Below are 21,297 nucleotides of genomic sequence, written 5' to 3' on the forward strand. Positions count from 1 at the left end.
TTATAATGTTGCGTGCCCGTTCGCCCATGCGTGTCTTTTTCAATGTCAATGAACAACGACGGATCGTAGTTTTTGCATCATCATGAAATTGTAATTGACTATGTATTTTTTATTATACTGCAATAAATTTATTAAGGTGATATTATACATTTTGTACAATAAAAAAACAGATTTTTATGCTATATAAGTAGGCACTAATAGACGCTGTTTTCGTCGTACGAAAAACACATAGACATATATTTTTTGCATAATTGTGAATTTAATGCTGACATATGTAATAATGATAATCGGGCATCACATCAAAAAAATCTTGCAATTTGAAACAATATATGTATAATAAAAATTATACGTTACTATATCTTTAGCTTTAGTAAGTCGAATAATATCTACTGACTCCATAACTGAAACTATTTAATTCTATCATACCTTAAATTCCTGAAAAAATGTAATTAACCTGTCAAGTTACGTAGATAAGTATCATGTATCATATATAAATATATTATTAGCGCCAATTTGTCTCATATTTATTCCATAGATGATTTACTACATAGATTCTAACTTTTATTACATATTGTTCTAGTTTGACGACTCATTCCTATAAATCAACTCAATATTCTACTCTTATTACATATAATGACGACAAAAAGTTGTTTCTTTTGTAATTACCGATCGGTAATAATTTTCAGAAAAATTATACAACAATAAATTGTAAATAGAATTATGCATAAATGAATCATTTTGTTATATCGATATGGAAAGAAATTATATATAGGATTATGAATAATACTATTAATATAATTTTTGCAATTAATTGTTAAACTAAATAACTTCAAATATTATTTTTTAAAATTTAATATATTTATTTTATATCAATAATTTATATAAAGTTTCAATATGTTTTCTTCATTTTTCTTTTCTTTTTAAGCTGATCTTCTCCAATTCTAACCTTTTCTTCTTACTTCTAATTTCATTCAAATTCGACTCAACAATTTAAAATTCGAATTTAATTAACTTCTCTTAGAGTAAGTTAGTGTAATCGTCCAAAAAAGCGAATTTTTTTTTTTTTTACATTTCTTCACGTTTTGAAGGTTTCTGAACATTTTGTCATACCTCAGAAAAAATGGATGTGTGTGTATCTCTATGTATGGATACAATTTTTCGTACAATGTTTTCGGGCGCATGGATCAACCGATTTGAATGGTTCAAAAAACATTCGATTCCTATTGATAGGGAGATGTGCTGATTAGATTAGATAAAGTCCAGCCGTTTCGGAGATACTTAGCAAAGAGTGCAGATAATAGAAATCGAGTTTTTGATAGAAAAAAGCATCCGATCTGCATGATCTAAAAAACATTCAATTGTAATGACGGGGAGAAGTGGTGATTAGATTATGAAAGGCAGGTCTAGCCGTTTAGGAGATACCGAGCTAAATGTGTAAAAAATGACAGTTTTTGAGAGAACTAAGCATCCGATTTGAATGGCTTGTTTTGCCAAAATAATTGATTCTGTAAAAAAATATTATTTCTTTATAATTACAGGACTGAAGGAGTCACAGGCACGATACGAACTTCTGGATCTGAACAAGAATTAAGAAAAAAAGGTTTAGGATTATATGTTCCACCACATTTTAGGAAGTTATCCAGTATATTATGCAAGATGATCAACTAAATCCTTTGTTCACTGTAAATGAAATCATGATGATGGCTGCTCAGTTGAAACTTGGAGCTGGTCTCAGCACGAAAACTAAGCAGATGCTGGTAAGAGAAAAATAATGTTTTTTTGTATATATTTATATTTATATTTACCTTATATATCACTTTGCATCGTTTTGTTTTGCTATTTTTTCTTAATAAGTACTAATGTTCACAATGCGTTTTGGATTCGAGCCTTCTTTTATTTTGAATTTGGTGGAGACTGACAAATAAAATTTGGTTCTTGTATCGTATGATCAACAATGAAGAAGTACTACTTCACTTGACTTACGGTTTTTAATCCAAAATAAAAATCTGCTAAAATTAAAATTTAACTCTAGACATATGTAGAAACGATGTGCTTGATTGACCTTATGATTTTTTTTTGAAAAAATGTTGTAAACTATAGTTACAAATATTAATTGCTGCAAGAACAATTAGGATAATCTCGAAAAATAAAATATAAAAAAAACTTATTTGCTACTGTACAAGATGGCTTTAAGTAAAAATAAATACTTCATATAACAATTTTGAATGATGTTTATTAGTAATATGGTAACACTCGTGAGGTACACATTTATTAATGTCAAAGAATTATATTTAAATTACAAATTATATATTTATAATAGCATTAAAAATATGTATAATATTTAAAAACAATAATGTAATTAAAGTCATACTTTAAATACATGATCGGTTTGTCATTGTAATTAGCATTTAGAAATAAAGATTAAAGAAATGAAGTAATTGCTGATTATAAATTCTATAATATTCATTCACACAGTGAATTATGTTAAACAACGCCTAAACAAATATTGTTTTCGCAACTTCCCTCATTATGTAATAATGCTTATGCTCGAAGAACTTCATGTAATTAAAATTAACATACATTTATTGACTGGTGGTATTTTTTTACTTTTTCGCTGACGATATAATCTCATTTTTGAACAGCTGTAATATATGTTTACCTTAAAAATGTTTTCTATTTCAATAACTTCAAAAATTTATAAAAACTACGAATAATATAAAAATTATTTCAATAATTTGCTGCATTTGTTTTAATATTTTCATTATAATTATTTACGGGGGACAGGGTAAAATATTTTTCTGATCCAGGCATTTTTCATTAAATCAAGATTTGTACTACGATGTAACTTTAAAATGTCTATATATTTATGCCGATTTCCTTGTTGATATCGGTACGCATACAACGACTCATCACAATACCGTATAAAAATGATATAATCGAGAGCGAATGACGAATCATTGGCACTCGGCTCTTATCTTAGCTTATCTGCCGTAACGCACATCCGTTGCATTTGTACGGATTTACACCCTAGTCGCGCCTATAGAAGTTTACTTCAAAAACATAAATATCGATACTTACCAGAAGTCATAGTTATATTTGTCAATTAATACTCCTCTTGTTAGAACTGCAGTATACGCTTTTGATTTATTTTCATCACTAATTTTTATGAACGACATAATTCAAGTTATATTTATTCTTAACTTGTTATCTACCCAATTTATTTTTACACATGAGATTATGAACAAATGCATTATATAAATATATGTATTTATGTTGTATTCCATCGCCTTGGATTTATCAAAAATCAATGGCAAAACATATGTCTCGCGTGGATTGATAACCATGAACTTTTCCTTGGCTGTTTTGTTACGAGAAAACATATTTATACCTCATTTGGATCAATAATCTGTGTTATGGATTTTGACCTAAGAAATTTACATATTCACTATGACGTTATTAAGTGAGTATTAAACATTAAATTCTCTTTTAAGTCTTTGAAAAAAATCATACTTGAGATTTTTTAAAATTTTGAAGAAAATTTAGCTTTTTGAAAAATTTGATTTTTTTATAATTTGAAATATTTTAGAAATTGTGTAGAAACGAAATATAGAAGCGCGTGGGCGCCGCGTTGCAATATATATAACGGATAAACATTGGTGCGGAATCCATAGAAATGTGAACAATATTTGTTCTTATTCTTAAAACATCTATAAAATATGTGATAATTTGATGATCATTTTTGTCCGCCAAATGGCATTTTTTTACATTTTCTATTGGATCTTTCAAACCGCTGGTTTACCAACTTACCGACTAGTAGGTCTTGTTTCATAGTTCAATTTTGAATTAATTTCTATGTTAAAATACGATGTACACCAGTCATAATTACATTGCATTATATTTTGTTATATTTTTTTTACCAAGTCCGTCATTAACAAACACTTATCTATTCAACATACCCCACCGTGGTGTCAACAAACAACGTACGTGAACTTGACCCGCGTGGAAAAATTTTTGTCACGACGATAACTGATTTTTTATCATGATTCTTTACATATAATTCTTTTTCTATTTTTCATGTAACATGTGTCCCATGTCACAGCTGTCTCGACACGAAGGCTCTTTTTATGCAAACATCCTTGCTTTGGAATGCGCGACCTTTCTTTGAATTCTCCTCATATTGAACTTTGACACCGTGACTGATATGGAATCAATTATGACATGTCAGCAATTAATGTTATTTTATCCACAATAATTAGCAGCAGAGTGATCGGAGATTAATTGGTCATTGGGATAATGGATAATTAAACGATGGATAAGAAAACGTTTTTATTTATGGCACTTCTATCTTGTATCTTGCTTGTAATAATTAAATGCATTTCATATAATGTTTTAAATGTTCGTTTATCGTTACGATTTTTTTTCTAATTTTTCTATTTTTTCTAACTTTCTTTTATATTTCTAAATTTATTTTATATATATATATATATATATATATATATATATATATACTTTTGAATCTGAGGATCAGATGAACCTAATACCATAAATTTCATGCAAATTGGAGCACAGTAAAAAGAAATCAAAAGTTCACCTTTTTTTCCTGCATTAATTTGGGTATAATGCTATTATACATGGCAACCCAATGGTTTTTCTTTTTCAATGGTAATTTATATCATATATTTTTCATATGCTGAAGAAATGCTCTAAAAGTCAGTTTTTCTTAAAATCATATTTTACATCTATGATCATAATTGTATTTGTAATTTCTCGTTAACAAAAATCAGAAATAAATATTTTTGCATATCTTCACGTTTCAGAGCTTTCTGAATATTTTGGCATACCTCATGAAAACGGATGTGTGTGTATGTGTGAATACAATTTTCCGTCAAATAGAAAAATTCAATTTACAAATTTTTTTTTGAAAATAATTGCGGATTTTAATTCTAATTCTAGCTAAATTACTTGACATAAATAATTTTAACTTTGCAATTCAGTTTATATAATTCTTAGAATTATGAGACAAGATTCTTCACTCTAACTCCCCTTCGAAGGAAATCATTAAGTTTTGTTTATTTTACTTTTCATGTAAACCTATATGAACAATATCATCCATTTACATTACATTATAAACTTTAAAAACTTGTCTATAAAATACGAATAATAAAAGTAATAGTAATTATAATATATTTGAAAACATTTAATATTCTTCGAATATTTTCACACGGGAAGTTCCTGCAATTTGCCTTAAGGCGCGATGCCATGCACCACTAGTTTTAGTTTATTTTTAACCTACTTCTATTAAAATGTATTTATTGCTTGCATCCATAAAAAAATAAACTTCTCCTTCGGGAAGTTAATTATTCAGACAAATCCTATATTTTGTTTGTCTTACTATATCGAAATCTTAAATTTCAAATATTGGCAATTTCTTCAAAATTTTGAAGTACTAAGTTTTTATTATATAATAAATAACTATTTTCTTATAAGCACATTTTTTTATATTTTATAGAACCACATACTCCTTAATTAGTACATGTTTTGCTAAATGATTTTAATGCTTTGTTCATAAATATATATTTTTTACTGTGGCATCATGTAATTAATAAATTGCCCTTTAAATAATTGTGTATAAAACCTTCATAAACATCTGTGGTTTATACTTTTATATGAATAATTATGTAAAACCACTATGATTTAGGTCATGATCGAGCCAGGTGCAAAAATTGATCATTATCTTCAACGAAACGCTAATTTTTTATACGCCTAGGTTAACCACAATATTGTCTCTAGTTATGCAATTAATAATATAATCTTGTAATCGTGATTGAAAATTTTCATCATATATTAAAATCAAATATATATTAATAAATTTATATTTGTATAGTTATATTATCAACAGCGGTTTTAATCGAAAGAAAACGTTCAAGTTTGTATGAGGTCAAAAAATTTAAATAGAGTTTTATTATCATTTCATTAATCATTAACAATTTAATTTACTTATTTATTCGTTGGGACAAAGCAATGTTTAATACTCTGAAATATATTGTAATTCATTATAACCTATTTATAAATCAGCAATACTGAAATAAAGAAGATATTATATATATATGTCTATTATAATGGACTTTCCTAATGATAATTGAATATTGCGTGTTCTAGAAACCGGCGTATAAAACCTTGATTTCAATTAAATCGCTAAAAAAATTGAATTGCATAAATTGGTAATTACATTGATTCAGTAATTAATTTTCAATTAGCATGTTTATATACATATTTTAATTCTTTGATGTTTTCACACGTGTTCGTCACGTCGTTATTATTCTTTTAATTAATAATAAATATTTATCATTAATATTATTGGATCTTATTCCATTTATATCGAAGTGATTAAAGTTGTTGTTCTGGATATCATTCTTTCAATTATTTGTAGTAACGGTGATTTGATTGACTTAGTATTAATGATGTTTACTTTATTAACTTTATATGCAATGGAAGTAATAATTAACATACTGTTAAATAATTCTAGAATATCTGATAAATATTTATATATTTTCAACAATAATGATGCATAATCTCAGGCTATATAAAACCGAATTAATGTAAGTCAACGAATAATTATTTTAGAACATTTTGTAATACAAGGTTAATATTATAAAATCAACGTACATATGTAAGTTTGATATTTGATATTTGATATTTTATTAAAATAAAATCCAATTACAAAGTTTAATCGTTGAATGAATTAGCATTTTGCGCGCTGTACGCGCTGTTAAATTATACGAAATTATTATGAGCATTTTTAATATATTATAATTAATTTTTTATGTTCTATTCTCTTTGACATTCAAATTATTTGACAAAATTTTATACATGCCAAATGACCTGTCCGTCATATACAAAGAAGCGTAAATTTAAAAACGCTATACATTTTTATTTAATAGAAAAAATTATGATATGTAAAACATTTTTTTAATATATCTTATATAATTTAAACTGTCCAATGGACATCAAATTGGAAAAAATGATATTTAAGCGAATATAAAGTCTTAAAGTGCGCTTGTGTCATTAACCTCAACTTTATTCCCCTTTGAATTTTTTTACTGTGCTCCGATTTGCATAAAATTTTGAAATTAGATTCATCTTACCCTCAACTTTATTTTGTAGCCATTATTTATTTTATAAATAATAAAAAATCTAATAAACAAACTAATTCATTTCTCAACTCAACAATTCATACTCCCAACTAATTCATTATTGTAAAAATGTGGTTTTTCAAACTTTTGTAACCCGGCCCTTTTTTAACTAACACGCGGGGTAAATTAGGACGGCAAGGGTGTAAACAGGTCCAATGTTTTATTTTAATTACAGAATAATAGCTATAGAAGGGTTTTCCAAAATAATAGCTACATTATTCAACCAAAGCAAAACAAAAATTTTATGGGCTCATTTTTTACAGATATAATACCTACTGTAATTAACCTTGATCTGGTATTTTATCAGAAATATTATCAACAGAGTTGGAATAACTATTTATTTAATTTTTCTCTTGTAAACTTACGTATTTTAACTTAATTTACTTTTTTATTTGTAATTTTTTATTTTCTACCCACCCAGGTGTAACCTTATATAGAGATTATATAAAAAAAAGTTGAATCAAACTTAGAATAAGACAATAATATAATGAAATAATTAAATGGTGAATTCTTAAAAATTATATTGAGGTCTTGTAAACTAAGCAATAGTACTCACAACCACTAGAATTGAGGTGATAGCTGGATATTTTCATTTCTACTTCTATTTTTAACTTCACTTTCAAATATTGTTGTTAAAAGATTTTTAACAACTATAAGAATTCTCTCTTATAGTTCCTAACTTTACTTAGGTTTGAGATATTAGTAGTAAACCATTTTACCCGCGGATCTTTAGGTACCGCTCTACCCCAAAAGTTATCAGTGTTACTTCCCCCTTAAATAAAATGAATAAAAACTACAATTGAATAAGGGTATCTTATATATATACATATGAAATTATTTGTTCATTACATAGAAAAATAGATAAGAAGGAAAAAAAAAATTCTTCGTAGCAGAGTCTATCAGATGTGTTTTTCAAGTCTTGTTGGAAAGATAACTGTTAAAAGGATTTTAGCTAGTTTATTGGGTTGGATTCTTTATATATGCAATGTCTAAAAATTAATTAATGTAAAATATTTTAGATCCACGGCGTCCTTGAGACAATCGGTCTGTCGGCGACCACGAACACAAGGTGCGGGCGGCTGTCGGGAGGACAGAAGAAGAGGCTCTCGATTGCGCTGGAACTGATAGACAATCCGCCGGTTCTGTTTTTGGACGAACCCACATCGTAAGTTAATTTTATTAATTAATTTACACATTACACATAATTGAAAACAAACGAACACTCGGAGTAACTCGGAGTATTTTCTAAAAGCAAATTTTCAAAAATCAAAATTTTTTATAAATGAACCAGTTTCCGTAAGACTTTAATGGTTTACTATGTTCATTAAGACCAAGTACTCTATAGTTGTACCAAGTAAATCGTCTAATTTCAATTTCAACAAACGTCAAAAAAACTACTCATTTTCTCAAACTTTGATGAATTTTTAAAATTTAACTACTTGTCGTAAGGCCGTAATATTTCAGTAAGTTCTATAAGACCATGATATATATCCCCAAAAAATGCTCCATAAAAATCGGCATTTTTTTTTTTCAACAGTTAATTACATGAAAACGGCTCGGTAGATTTTAACCTAAAACTAATCAGTATCATTCCCAACTAATATCTTTCAAACAGTTTTTGATTTTTTTAAATCGAATCGTTAGTATGAGCTTAAATGTAGACTAAAAGTTTAACACTTTTTTCTAAATTACAAAGAAACGCCTCGGCAGATCGTCGCACAAAACTGACAAACGATAGTTCTCCTCGAGATATGTACATCAAATGGCTTTTAAATTTCTGAAATCGGTTTAGGCGTTTTTTAGCAAACATCGATAAAAGGATTAATTTTGACAAATGCAAAAAAAAACATACTAATTTTTGCAAACTTCGGCGAATTTTTAAAATTAAACCACTTGTCGTAGGGCTGTAATATTTTAGTATGAACTTTTTGACTATGGTCTCTAGCGTTAAAGATTCTGAATCGAATGATCAAATGAGATCAAATTTAGAAAAAGTATTTATGTGTGTGTTTGTTTGAGTGTATGTGAGCCGATTTTTGACCTCTCATTAACGTTTTTTCAAAAAACGGCTGGATCGATTTCACAAATTTAAAAGCCATTCAATGTACCGCGATCACAACTATTATTGGTCTGTTTTCTGCGACGATCGACCAAGCCGTTTCAAGAAAATAATAAAGTTTGAACAGATTATAAAAATTCAAAAACTGTTCGAAATATAATGGTAGGCAATTGCGTTGATTAGCCCACACTTAAACAAAATATATTTTTGAAACAAAATTGATTTAATTCAATTATAAACAAATTAAATTAATTAATATGTTTGGAAGACATCCATTGAAAATCTTATTATTTTCTAGTAAAAGCAAAAATGTTATTTTTGAAATGAACAGTTGAATATTTTATCTAAATAGCTGAATCTAAATTCTTATTGATTATGTATATTTTAAGTTGATTATGTATACGTATCAGGAAGTTCATGCAACTTGTCTTAAGGTAAAATGCCAATTACAACTATTTCCTTACATTTTTATCCCAAATTAGTATGATTTTATATTTTTTAATTTAATCTTAATTTTTTGTCTATACCATTTGAAAAAAGTGTCAATAATATTATCATCTTTGAATCATGAATAATTATGATTCAACATACCTGCCGGGATTGATTAGATTTTTTGTTGTGTCTGTTTATTCAGGACTAGATTTATATTCTAATGCAATCAGTTTTTGTTTTTATCAGATAAGAATGCTAATCAACGACAATAAATTGCGTATCTATATTTTATTATTTAATGCTGGGAATTGTGGTGTTACTTCCTGATTCTTTCAAGGAATGTAGAAAAACAGAGAATTGAATCTCTGATATAAGTTATAAATGTTGTATAAAAAATAATAGTTTTATTACGCCTTGCTTCAGAGCAACAGAAACTACTTTGCAAATGATAAAATGATATGTACGATAATTAATTAATTAAATAAATAAAAACAATGATATAGCGGTTCTTGGATAGAATGTAAAGTGTATAATTATAGTATTCAATTGTTTTAATACGAAATTAGGTAATTAATTATATGAGTTCACTTTTATATGTACAAGTGAACTTGGATAATTAATTACCTAATTTCCGACAAAACCGACATTTCAAAAAAACGGTTTTCGAATTTTATTTTTACTAAATAGCTTGCTACTATCTTTTATATTTGGCTATATTTGTCATTTTACATTTATACAGTGAAAACCGACTTTTTCCACCAAAAAACGGTTTTCGAATTCCATAATTTTTGCCAAAAAAACCGGTTATTAAAACCGATTTTTGAAAACCGACAAACTCTAATTATAACTATAGTTGTAAGTTCTTGAACTTGTAGTTCTGATGTCTTCATTGGTTCTCAGAATATTCAAAAAGGAGAACAGACTTGCACTTTCAAGAATTTATCTTTATCTCAGAAATGGCTCAGGCAATTGTATTATTAGTGTTGTCTGTTATAAATATTGATGCGATCTTATATTCTGAAACAATCTCAATATGATATCTTGATGGATTCTCGACATATTCAAAAAGGAGAAACATAATCGCACTTCTTCATCATATTTAGGAATTTATACATACTTAGTTCACAAATGACTAGGACAATTGTCTGCTATAAATATTGATGCGATTTCACGTTTTGAACAATCTCAAATTGATATTTTGATTGTGGCTCTCCAGATATTAAAAAAGAAAGAATAGATCATCTCATTATCTATTACTTGGTGCGTCAATTTAAACTATTTATTTTTCTATTTTCTAGAGGTTTAGACAGTTCCTCATCTGCCCAGTGTCTATCAATGCTCAAAGATCTGGCTCGAGGAGGAAGAACTGTCGTTTGTACTATTCATCAGCCCTCGGCCGCCCTTTTTTTGGAGATGGACCATGTGTACGTCTTGGCTGCTGGAACCTGCGTTTATAAGGGCGACAGTGCCAATGTTGTTCCTTTCTTGGGAAGTCTTGGCCTACATTGTCCGCAATATCACAATCCTGCAGATTACCGTAAGAATAGATACTAAGTTCTTATTTTTTGCCTCTCCAAATTGCTACATTTCTAGAATATCCTTATCCTTCACTGCAAATTATGATTCTAATAACGATGATCATAGATAGATAGATGAATTAGTCAACAAGATTCTGGTATTAGAATTCTAATTTTTTTCTTGTATTAGAATTCTCGCCTTAAGGCGTAGTATTTTAGGAAATAATTCTTTTCCAATATTTACATTTTGTTGATTACATATTTCTTTTATCTAGTTCTTGAAGTGGCAAATAAAGAATATGGAGACTTCACAGAACAAATGAATTTTGCTGCTCAAGACAATAGTTGGCGTTCGGACGACGATCCAGAAAAATTGCAAATGATTTCCATTGAGAGAGAAAATCACCATAATAATAATACACTTAAGCCAAGTGATAGTGAGGAATTTGCTAAAACAATGGTTTTAGTAGGACCAGCTTCGGAATTCTGCAAATTTTGGATATTACTTCAGCGATGTTTTGTTCAGCTATATAGAGATTGGGTGAGATAAATATAAAAAAAAATTATATGTAGTAGATTTAATTTATTGAATTATATTTTTAGTTAAAATTTAATTTATAATATATGAAAATTATTAATAATTACTATTTAAAAATTAGTTCCCATTGATAAAATTGTTTTTTCACAGCTGACTCATTATCATTTTAAACTTTAATTTGTATGTAATAATATATTTCGATTTATAAGTATTTATCTATTTACAGACTGTAACCCACCTAAAAGCAATTATTCACGTATTAGTTGCTGTAATTTTGGGTCTTTTATATGGTGATTCAGGCTCAAATGGTTTGAAGACAATTAGTAATGTTAGTTTGTATTTGGTGTCACTAGTCTATTTGTGTTACACAACTATGATGCCGGCAATTTTAAAATGTAAGTATAAAATAGGAAATTATTTTTTTAAATATTTGGCTTCCTCAAAAATAAACTTTTAATTTCTGAATAAAATTATTCTGATTTTTATGAATGAAAACATTATTAGCCAAAACATGCAGAGAATGGTTCTCTGTAAATGATATATTATATACACCGAATCACAACGCAACTATACATGCTTTGATGAATAATGATCTGGGTTCATAAATCGAAATTAAGTGTTTTTTTCAATATTATATTAAAAAATATATTTTTAATTGGTAATAATAATAACATTATATGTTTTACAGTACCTTCAGAATTACCGGTATTAAGAAAAGAAAGCTTCAATAATTGGTACAAGCTCAGGACATATTATACAGCATTTTTAGTAGCAAACATTCCAGTACAAGTGAGTATTAATTCAAATAAAAATTTTGAATATTCTTTAAATAAATTAATTTTCTAATATTTTTCTTTGTTTTCAGATAATGTTTTCTGTTTTATTCTGTTCTGTTAGTTATGTGATGACATATCAACCATTAGAAATGTATAGATTCCTGATGTATGTTGCCATTTGCGTCTTGGTTACCTTAGCATCTGATGGAATAGGAATATTTTTAGGATCTGTCACAGACCCAGTGGTAAGGGTAACTCACTATCAGACAATTAAAATGTGCCATCATTTCTGTACATACAAATTGGCGTTAATGAAATCAATTTACCCTGATTTGTGATCAATTAGAATTAAATATTACTATTACTTTTCTTAACCAGAGATTTCTTTTCCAGAATGGCACATTTTTCGGTGCAATTTTCACCTGTACAATGCTGGTCTTTGCTGGATTTTTAGTACAATTTACTCATATGCCTATAGTCTGGAGTTATATTTCGAATATCAGTTATCTTAAATTTGGCCTAGAAGGTCTATTCATAGCAGGTTACGGCTACGGAAGGGCCAACTTGCCTTGCCCAGAAGATATTTACTGCCACTTCAGGTAACTTTAGAGAAATAAAGATTTGTTATGTAAATTCATTGCAAATTATCAATGATATTGGTATCTAAAAAATTATTATCATTAGGATAAAATACTGCAAGTCAACTAATGCGAAATTCATGCCCCAAAATTGACACTCACATATCATCTGTGCATATTTTTTTTTATTCATTCATATTATATAACAATCAGAGCTATTTACATACTCTATGAGTTATATGATATATATTTTTTAAAGCTGATTTAATGTATTGGAATTTATTTTCAAAAATTGAATAGAACCATGACAAAAATATCAAAAATGTAATATGTATCAAAATCGTTGAGTTTACATTAAGTTTTTTATAATGGATTATATAATATTCTTATCACCACAAACCTGAAAATATCAGTTTGTACATTAGTCCATCAGTACTAAATTCCATACATCAGTAATTTTAAAACAAGACTAGTGGTGCATGGCATTGTGTCTTAAGGCAAATTGCTGGTACCTCCCATACCAAAAATTAAAGTAATAAAAAAAATTCAATTTTTGAAAAAAAAATGACCTTTCTGAAAAATTTGAATTTTTTATACTTTGAAATATTTTGGAAAGTGAACTTTTTTAAAGCATTCGCGATACGTTAGCTGCGTAGAAACGAAATAACAAAGCGCGTGAGCGTCGCAGTATTTCGGATAAAAATTGGTACGAAGCCCATAGAAAAGTAAACAAAATTTGTTATTATTATTAAAATATTTATAAAGTGATAAATTAATGGGCATATGTCTAATGATCAATTTTGTCCGCTAAATGGCATTTTTTTACTTTTTTATTGGATTTCCGAAATTCTTAAATCTGGCTTACCAAAAATTTCATCAGTTTTTCATTTTATCTATACAAATAAAATGTGTTTTTGAATCACTTAAATCAAACGCTACGTTCTCTCAAAAATTGAATTACCATTTTTGGTACTTTTTGCCCCGTATCTTTGTAACGGCTCAACCTGGTTCGTCCAAAAACTAATCAGCACGTCTCCTTATCAATAGGAATCGAAGTTTTTTTAATTATTCAAATTGGTTGATCCGTGTTCTCGAAAAATTGTATCCGCACATACACATACATACATTTTTTCTAAGGTATGCCAAAACGAGAACTCTTTAAAACGTAAAGATATATAAAATAAATATTTTCGATTTTTTTGCGATTACTATAACTCACCCTACGGTAAGTTAATAATGTGAAAAGTGCAAATTCAAGATTTTCTCGAGACTTTTACATCTCTGATTTCATATAACTAATATTTTGAAAACAGGCGTTAAAGGATTTTTGTTGAAGATAATTTAAATAAATTTGTTGCGATGATTTATAACTTTGCATATTTGTTTGATTCTGTTCTGGCAAAATTAAATTAATTCACATGCAAAATTTTAGAGATCATCTATTCTAATTAGTGGAAAACACATGAACATGTACATGATTATGTATAGGTGTACATGGTCATATATAGGAACATGTGTATTATTATATATATAGGTAATCGCAATAGCAAAAATCCACAAAAATAATAATTAAAACAACAATCGAAAGTTTGTCTAATATAAAGTGCTTATCAGCACAAAATCTCAATTATTCGAAATGAATAATTTCAAAACAAGATTAAGTTTGCAAAGAAATTTATTCAACCTTTTATATTTCTGGGTTTGGAACATCATGAAGCATCGAATATTTCATTTCATTTTCATCAGCCATCATGCAAAATCACCATGAATCAATAAGAAATGGACACTACAAATAAATTTATTCTATTAGGTCACCCAAGACGATAACCAAAGAATTGGATATGAATTTGGACAATTATTGGGTGGACGTTGGTGTCCTGGCCGCCTTTTTTGTCGCCGTTAGAATTGCAGGATATTGCACGTTAAAAAGAACATTGAGAAACGGTTAATTTAAAAAAATCGTGTTTTTATTAAACATAATTATTTATTTATAATTAAGGATAATAGATATGTGTTAGTGATCTGGTTAATATGATGACTTATCCACAAAACACAAGACATTTGATAACAGTTAAAATTTGGATATTGATGTCTTATGTCTTGTTGAAACTACTCCACAGTTTTTATTATTTGGAAATTATTTCATCATATTTTTTCTAATTAATAAGACATTGACAATATTGTTTTGAGCTGGTCTCTACTGATATTGGTCATTTTCTTCCTTGCCTTAATATTAGACTCATAGGCTTAAGTGTGCAATAAGTATTTTAATAATCTAGATTTAAACAAATTTATCAGGGCATTTGAATGATTGTTTGAATCTGAATATATGGTCAAATTGAGACAGACATTTTGGTCAAATGTGCTAGTTAAAATCATTATTAGGTTTTCATTATTAATTCAAGTAGTATATTTCCTTTTGACTAGATATTTCAAATAAGTTTATGTATCTTATTTAAGAATCAAACATAACATTTCTGTGATAAATAAACTCTAGTTGATTCGAGAATATTTGTTATGATCTTTGTTTCTAATGCACTTGTTAATAATAATTATGCATTACAAATGTTAAAATGAAATTATTATGTTTATTTAATAAGATACATAAAAGTAATTTATTTTAGAAATTTATAATCTATTTTACTAAATATGAAATATGAATTTCTAGTCTTAAGATTTTACTAAATTACTGATATTTGAATTGAAATATTGCTGAAAAGTAATTATAATGGACATTTTCACGTAGCAAAGGTATTTAATCAGTAATTTTTGAACATTTTCATTTCGCGTATATATTTCATCTATAATTTTTACAAAAAAATATTTACACATGCCATAAAATGAATGCTCCAATAATCATTTTTATATTTACCTATCTAATTCGCGTGTACTTTTTATGGGCCCTTCATTTGTATTATTTTTTAATATGCAATTTTAAATTATAAGATCTTGTGTTTATAATTAATTTATTAAAAAATTGTCTAAATGCTCTCTGAAATGGTTGTTATAAGTAAATTTGTATGACTCTATCTCGTATATACAAGTAATTAGAAAAGTACTAATATACTTAAGTAATACTAAGGACTACTGTGATTTTATAAAAAAAACATTAAAAGGTTTTATTTTTACCATAACTGATTTTTATTTCTCACACAATCAATTACAAATTTTATGAAATGTATCAGAGAAATTGAATTTTAGTGTATATATTAAAAGGATTATATTCCATGCAAAGTAGTGATTAACTTCAAATTATTATGTATAATATATTGAACAGTTTTTATAGAATTCAAAATAACATAAATTAAAAATCTAGAAGGATTGTTAAATTTATAAATAAAGACGCCTGAATGCATATGAAGCAGCTCTAACATTTTATTCGAAATCAACTTCTTATAGATTATGAATCAATCATAATAAATTATGAAAAGCGTTAATTATTTAATAATTAAAAATAGTATATATATATATACATAATTATTTGTTTGTAATAATTTCGACGCTATATGCGAGTCATCATTCAGCATCAGAAAATCTTCCAAATATAAAAATGTAATAAAGACAAAATCATTTTTGTCAGGTTTATATAACATTTTTCATTTCGAAATAAAAAACATGTATGGTAGATAATATTTTTTTTAAATAAAATTGTTTTCTCTTGTTCAAATGTTCTATAAATTTCTGATAGTGGTTCAGTATTTATTTAATTTTTATATTCTGAATTTATTCTCTTGCTGAATGACAACACATATTTAGTATCGAAACTATTATAATTGAACAATTTAACATATTTATATATTATTTTTCAGTCGTCGTATTGGTCATTATATTGATCTAAATAATATATTAGATCTATATTGATGATCCTCCAATTTTTTTTTCATAATCAATCTTGTCTAGATGTTTTCTTCTTCAAATTTGTTCTATAATTGAAAATATATAGTCATGAACGATGGGATTTTTCATACGTAGACAATGTGGAATAATTATTGTTAATCAATTATAATTAATGTCAATAATTATTTATTAGAGAAATAATCAATGAAGTCGTCCTGTTTATTATTGTTTTACGACCAACAATGTCGTTAGTAATGATAGGTATAAAATAAATACGTAAATCGAGAGAGAAAAATAATTTCTTTAAGTTAAGCCAAGTTAAAATTAAAAATCACTTTTTGAGTTTGTTTTTAACTTTCCGTAAGATAAGTTATTGTAATAGGCCGAAAATCAAAATTGAAAATTCTTACATTTCTCGACGTTTTGAAGGTTTCATAACATTTTGGCATACTTCAGAAAAAAAAGGACGTGTGTGTATGTATGTATGGATACAATTTTTCGGTCACGTTTTTGGGCGCACGGATCAACCGATTTAAATAGTTCAAAAAGCATTCGATTCCTATTGATAGGTAGATGTGCTGATTAGTTTTTGGCAAAGGCAGGTCTAGCAGTTACGGAGATAAAGATCAAAGAGTGCAGAAAATAGAAATCGAGTTTTTGAGAGAACGGAGCATCCGATTTAAATGATCTAAAAATATTCAATTAGTAATGATTGGGAGAAGTGTCTATTAGTTTTTGGCAAAGGCAGGCCCAGCCATTTTGAAGATACGGAGCTAAATATGCAAAAAATGGCTTTTGAGAGAACTAAGCGTCCGATTTAAATGATTCAAAGAACTTTCTGCTTATCTTAACAAAATAATTGATTTTGGAAAAAAAAAATTTGTTTCAACTTTTTTTTCAATTTTTTTTTTGCAAGAAAAATTTTTTTGTTTTCGAAAATAATTCGGATTTTAATTGTAATTCTGACTATAGTCAGTTCGAAAATTTAATGCATATATTTCTTATTAATAGTAACAAACAAATAATATGACATCAGAGTATTAAATGCAAATATAAGCGAATATTTTATTTCTTCGATTTTGCCATACAGGATGCACTTATTGTTAGTGTTATTGTTATTTTCAGCGGTAATTCGATACGTTTATTAGTATATCATGTTTATAAAACGTTTCGTAATTTTTTGCAAACGTCATCTTTATGCAAATATAAAATTATTCATATTTGTGCGTAGGTGCACTGAACTTGATTATTGGAATTTTAGCTCAAATACAATATCAACATGCATATAAAGATATTATTATAAATATTTACAAAGATAACAAGTATTTGAAACTAATATTGTCTATTTTATTTTTTTTATATTTGGTATTTATAACCTCTTCTTTCTTATATACCGATTTTTCTTTAAATCGATCGACTTTATTCTGTAATTTTAAGTAATATAATATATGTCATATACTACACACACATATATATATATATATATATATATTTTTATATATACATATATATATACATATGACAACATAACTTTTTTAGATATTTTCAGTATGATATATGATCATAATAAAACAATTAGCAATGACGATAAATATATTTACAACCATATTAAATTGTGAGCAGAATAACTTATGCTATCTTAGCAATAAATGATCATTCTGTAGTATTCCATTTTTTTTTCCAACAAAAATTTTTAAAAAAAATGGGAAAATGATTATTTTAACTCAATTGGTATACTGTATAGGCGCAATTTCATGAAATACAGAAAAAATAAATGCTTATAAGTTTCAAGCCTTCAAGAAAAAAAAAGACATAATACATTAAGCCTGTATAAATATAAACATTTTTATAATTGCTTTACAAATATATAATTCTCTTTTATAAAAAGAGCCTGATAATTATATAAAATTCACTACTACAATTAATGCATTTTACATTTAATACTGATTCAGTATTCTAAATAAACTTTGAACGCTATTTTTTCCTTTCTATTCAAATTGTGCCATTTTAACACATTAACCATAGTTCTTCTATAATGAGGGACTAACGTTAATGATAAAGAAATTTGTTATCAAAAATCTTTTTAGTTGGGTAACAGTTTTATCAAATCAACATAAATATAATTACTTCCCAAAAACGATGTGTAATATGAGGTCAATGAATTTGATAAAAGGAACACTAGAAATTCTCGTGAACTGACCCGAATATTAAACTACTGATATTCATATTTGAGAATTATATTAGGTTTAATATAATACTACAACAAAAATAATTTTACTGTTTTTTTTTATTCTTAAATGACACACATACACACAAAGTGCGAATTGTAGAAACATACCCCCAGTTTTAAAAAGTATGTTATTATTCGTCTGTGTTTTCATCACAAATTCAGATTTTTTTCTTTCACTAAACAAACTGATTAATTTTTCTAGGGAGAAGTCAGTAATATCTTCAAAAAAATCTTTTTCCTAATATGTATTATGTTTTTTTGGTTTCAAGTCATTATTTAACATTTGACACTTTCGTGCACGTTTCTTACTTTCCTGATCTACGCCAAAACTTGCCTTAATGGAAAATGCCACTTACGCCTAGTTATTGTTCTTTTTTCTAGTGCTTACTTGAACTTTTACAGGTTCTGTACAAAAAAAAACTAAATGAGGCTAAAAGAAAAAAAAATTGAAACAAAACTGTTTAAAGTATCTTCGTTACAATTTAGAGATAAAACAAAAGTTTATTTTAGGTACGAAAGCGAAACAATGGGTTTATCGTAACTGAAAAATCTTGATAGTTATTTTAATATTTTTTCCATTTATTTTTTTTAAAACTCTCCACCAAATTATATATCTTTTTATCTGTCTACAAGCATGTGAATTATATTTCAATTATCATTTTTGTAACAATAAACAATAAAGATAAATGATTAATGCAAATTAAATGCACAATAACAAATAATACGTAATATTTATTTATTTATTTATTTATTTATTTATTCATAAGCAAGCCGTAATCAATAATAATAGATATTATTTCAGGCTCTTGTCAAGCTTATTCATAGTTAATATTAAAAGGATAGTAATTTTATAATAATCATAGTAGCTGCACAAATTTCGCTTCTGAAAAAAAAAGAGCTGAAAAAAAAGCATTCGAACATTAAATACAACGTTTATCATCAAGTTCATCATATTGAAGTCTATTTGACCACCAGTCAAGCTCAAAATTCTTGCACAAGTTTGAAAGTTATACTCATTAAAAACCGTAAAAAATTTAAATTAATAAAATAGCAATAAAAAAATAAAAAATATATATGGTTGTACAGGCGATCAAATGGTCAGACTACATAGATAAAGGATAAGGATTATGCAAGAAAATAGTTATTGAAATCAAATTGAGAAAATTCAGTAATGTCATAAAAAGCTAAGTCTTTAAAAAGTTTAACTAGGGAAGCATGAAATTTTTTGCTGTCTAGGTTTCGGATATTGAGTGGAAGTTTATTCATAAGCTGAATACCTAGACCGTCGATCGAATTGAAAGACCTGGCTAATTTATATGTGCGCGCCTTAATAAGTTTGTGTCTAGTGTTGTAGTTTGAGGAGGACGAAGCCATATCAAAAAGTTTCGAATTGTTTTTGATGAAAGTTAATGTTACCAGCAGAAAAATGCATGGGACAGTTAGAATATTGTATTTTTTAAATATGGGTCTGCAGGAGGCTTTACTAGGCAAGGAAAAAATTATTCGAATAGCTCTTTTCTGAAGCTTAAATATTTTAATTAGTTCGGATGAAAAACCCCAGAATTGAATGCCGTATGAAACGTGAGAATAAAAGTTGCTATAATAAACTGAAAGTAAGCAATTTAAACCAAGTTTGGGTTTTAGGGTGCGCAACATGAAACATGTTCTAGATAAAGTTGGTGATAGTGAGATAGAGATATGATCAGACCACTTTAAATTATTATTAATATGGATACCAAGAAATTTTGATACTTGCGAAAAATTATATGCTGAATTATTGATAGTTAAAGAAGTAATATTATTGGATAAACGATTTTTTGTACAAAAAGATATGATTTGGGTCTTATCATTATTGAGGACTAGATTATTTTCACAAAACCATTTCGTTATTTCTGACATAACCACGCTTAATTTATGTTGTAATTTATTAAGAGATTTGGCCTTGATGATAACGCTGGTATCATCCGCAAAAAGAATAAAATCACAAAGATTTGTACAATGAGGTAAATCATTAATATATATGAGAAATAAGAGAGGCCCTAAAATTGATCCTTGGGGCACTCCCAATGTACTTGTCAATTTATCCGAAATTATTTGCTCGTGATCGTTATTTAAGTAAACGCTTTGTGTTCGATTA

General features: G+C 27.2%; 1 protein-coding gene across 1 annotated transcript in view; it reads left to right on the forward strand.

The window, feature by feature from the left end:
• The window catches only part of LOC113381266 (ATP-binding cassette sub-family G member 4-like), a 21,672-nt gene extending 6,630 nt beyond the window's left edge, over window positions 1-15,042 (forward strand). The window contains exons 2-11 of the mRNA XM_026620231.1: window positions 1,539-1,555; window positions 1,632-1,757; window positions 8,213-8,358; window positions 10,983-11,221; window positions 11,477-11,742; window positions 11,966-12,134; window positions 12,428-12,528; window positions 12,605-12,760; window positions 12,909-13,114; window positions 14,904-15,042. Of these exons, the coding sequence (XP_026476016.1) occupies window positions 1,539-1,555; window positions 1,632-1,757; window positions 8,213-8,358; window positions 10,983-11,221; window positions 11,477-11,742; window positions 11,966-12,134; window positions 12,428-12,528; window positions 12,605-12,760; window positions 12,909-13,114; window positions 14,904-15,042 (1,565 nt within the window). The remainder of the gene's footprint in view (window positions 1-1,538; window positions 1,556-1,631; window positions 1,758-8,212; window positions 8,359-10,982; window positions 11,222-11,476; window positions 11,743-11,965; window positions 12,135-12,427; window positions 12,529-12,604; window positions 12,761-12,908; window positions 13,115-14,903) is intronic.
• The last annotated feature ends 6,255 nt before the right edge of the window (window positions 15,043-21,297 follow it).

The sequence above is a fragment of the Ctenocephalides felis genome, unplaced genomic scaffold, assembly GCF_003426905.1.
Source record: "Ctenocephalides felis isolate EL2017-DRISC unplaced genomic scaffold, ASM342690v1 CF-g0.4_SCAFFOLD_00845, whole genome shotgun sequence".
NCBI lineage: Eukaryota > Metazoa > Arthropoda > Insecta > Siphonaptera > Pulicidae > Ctenocephalides > Ctenocephalides felis.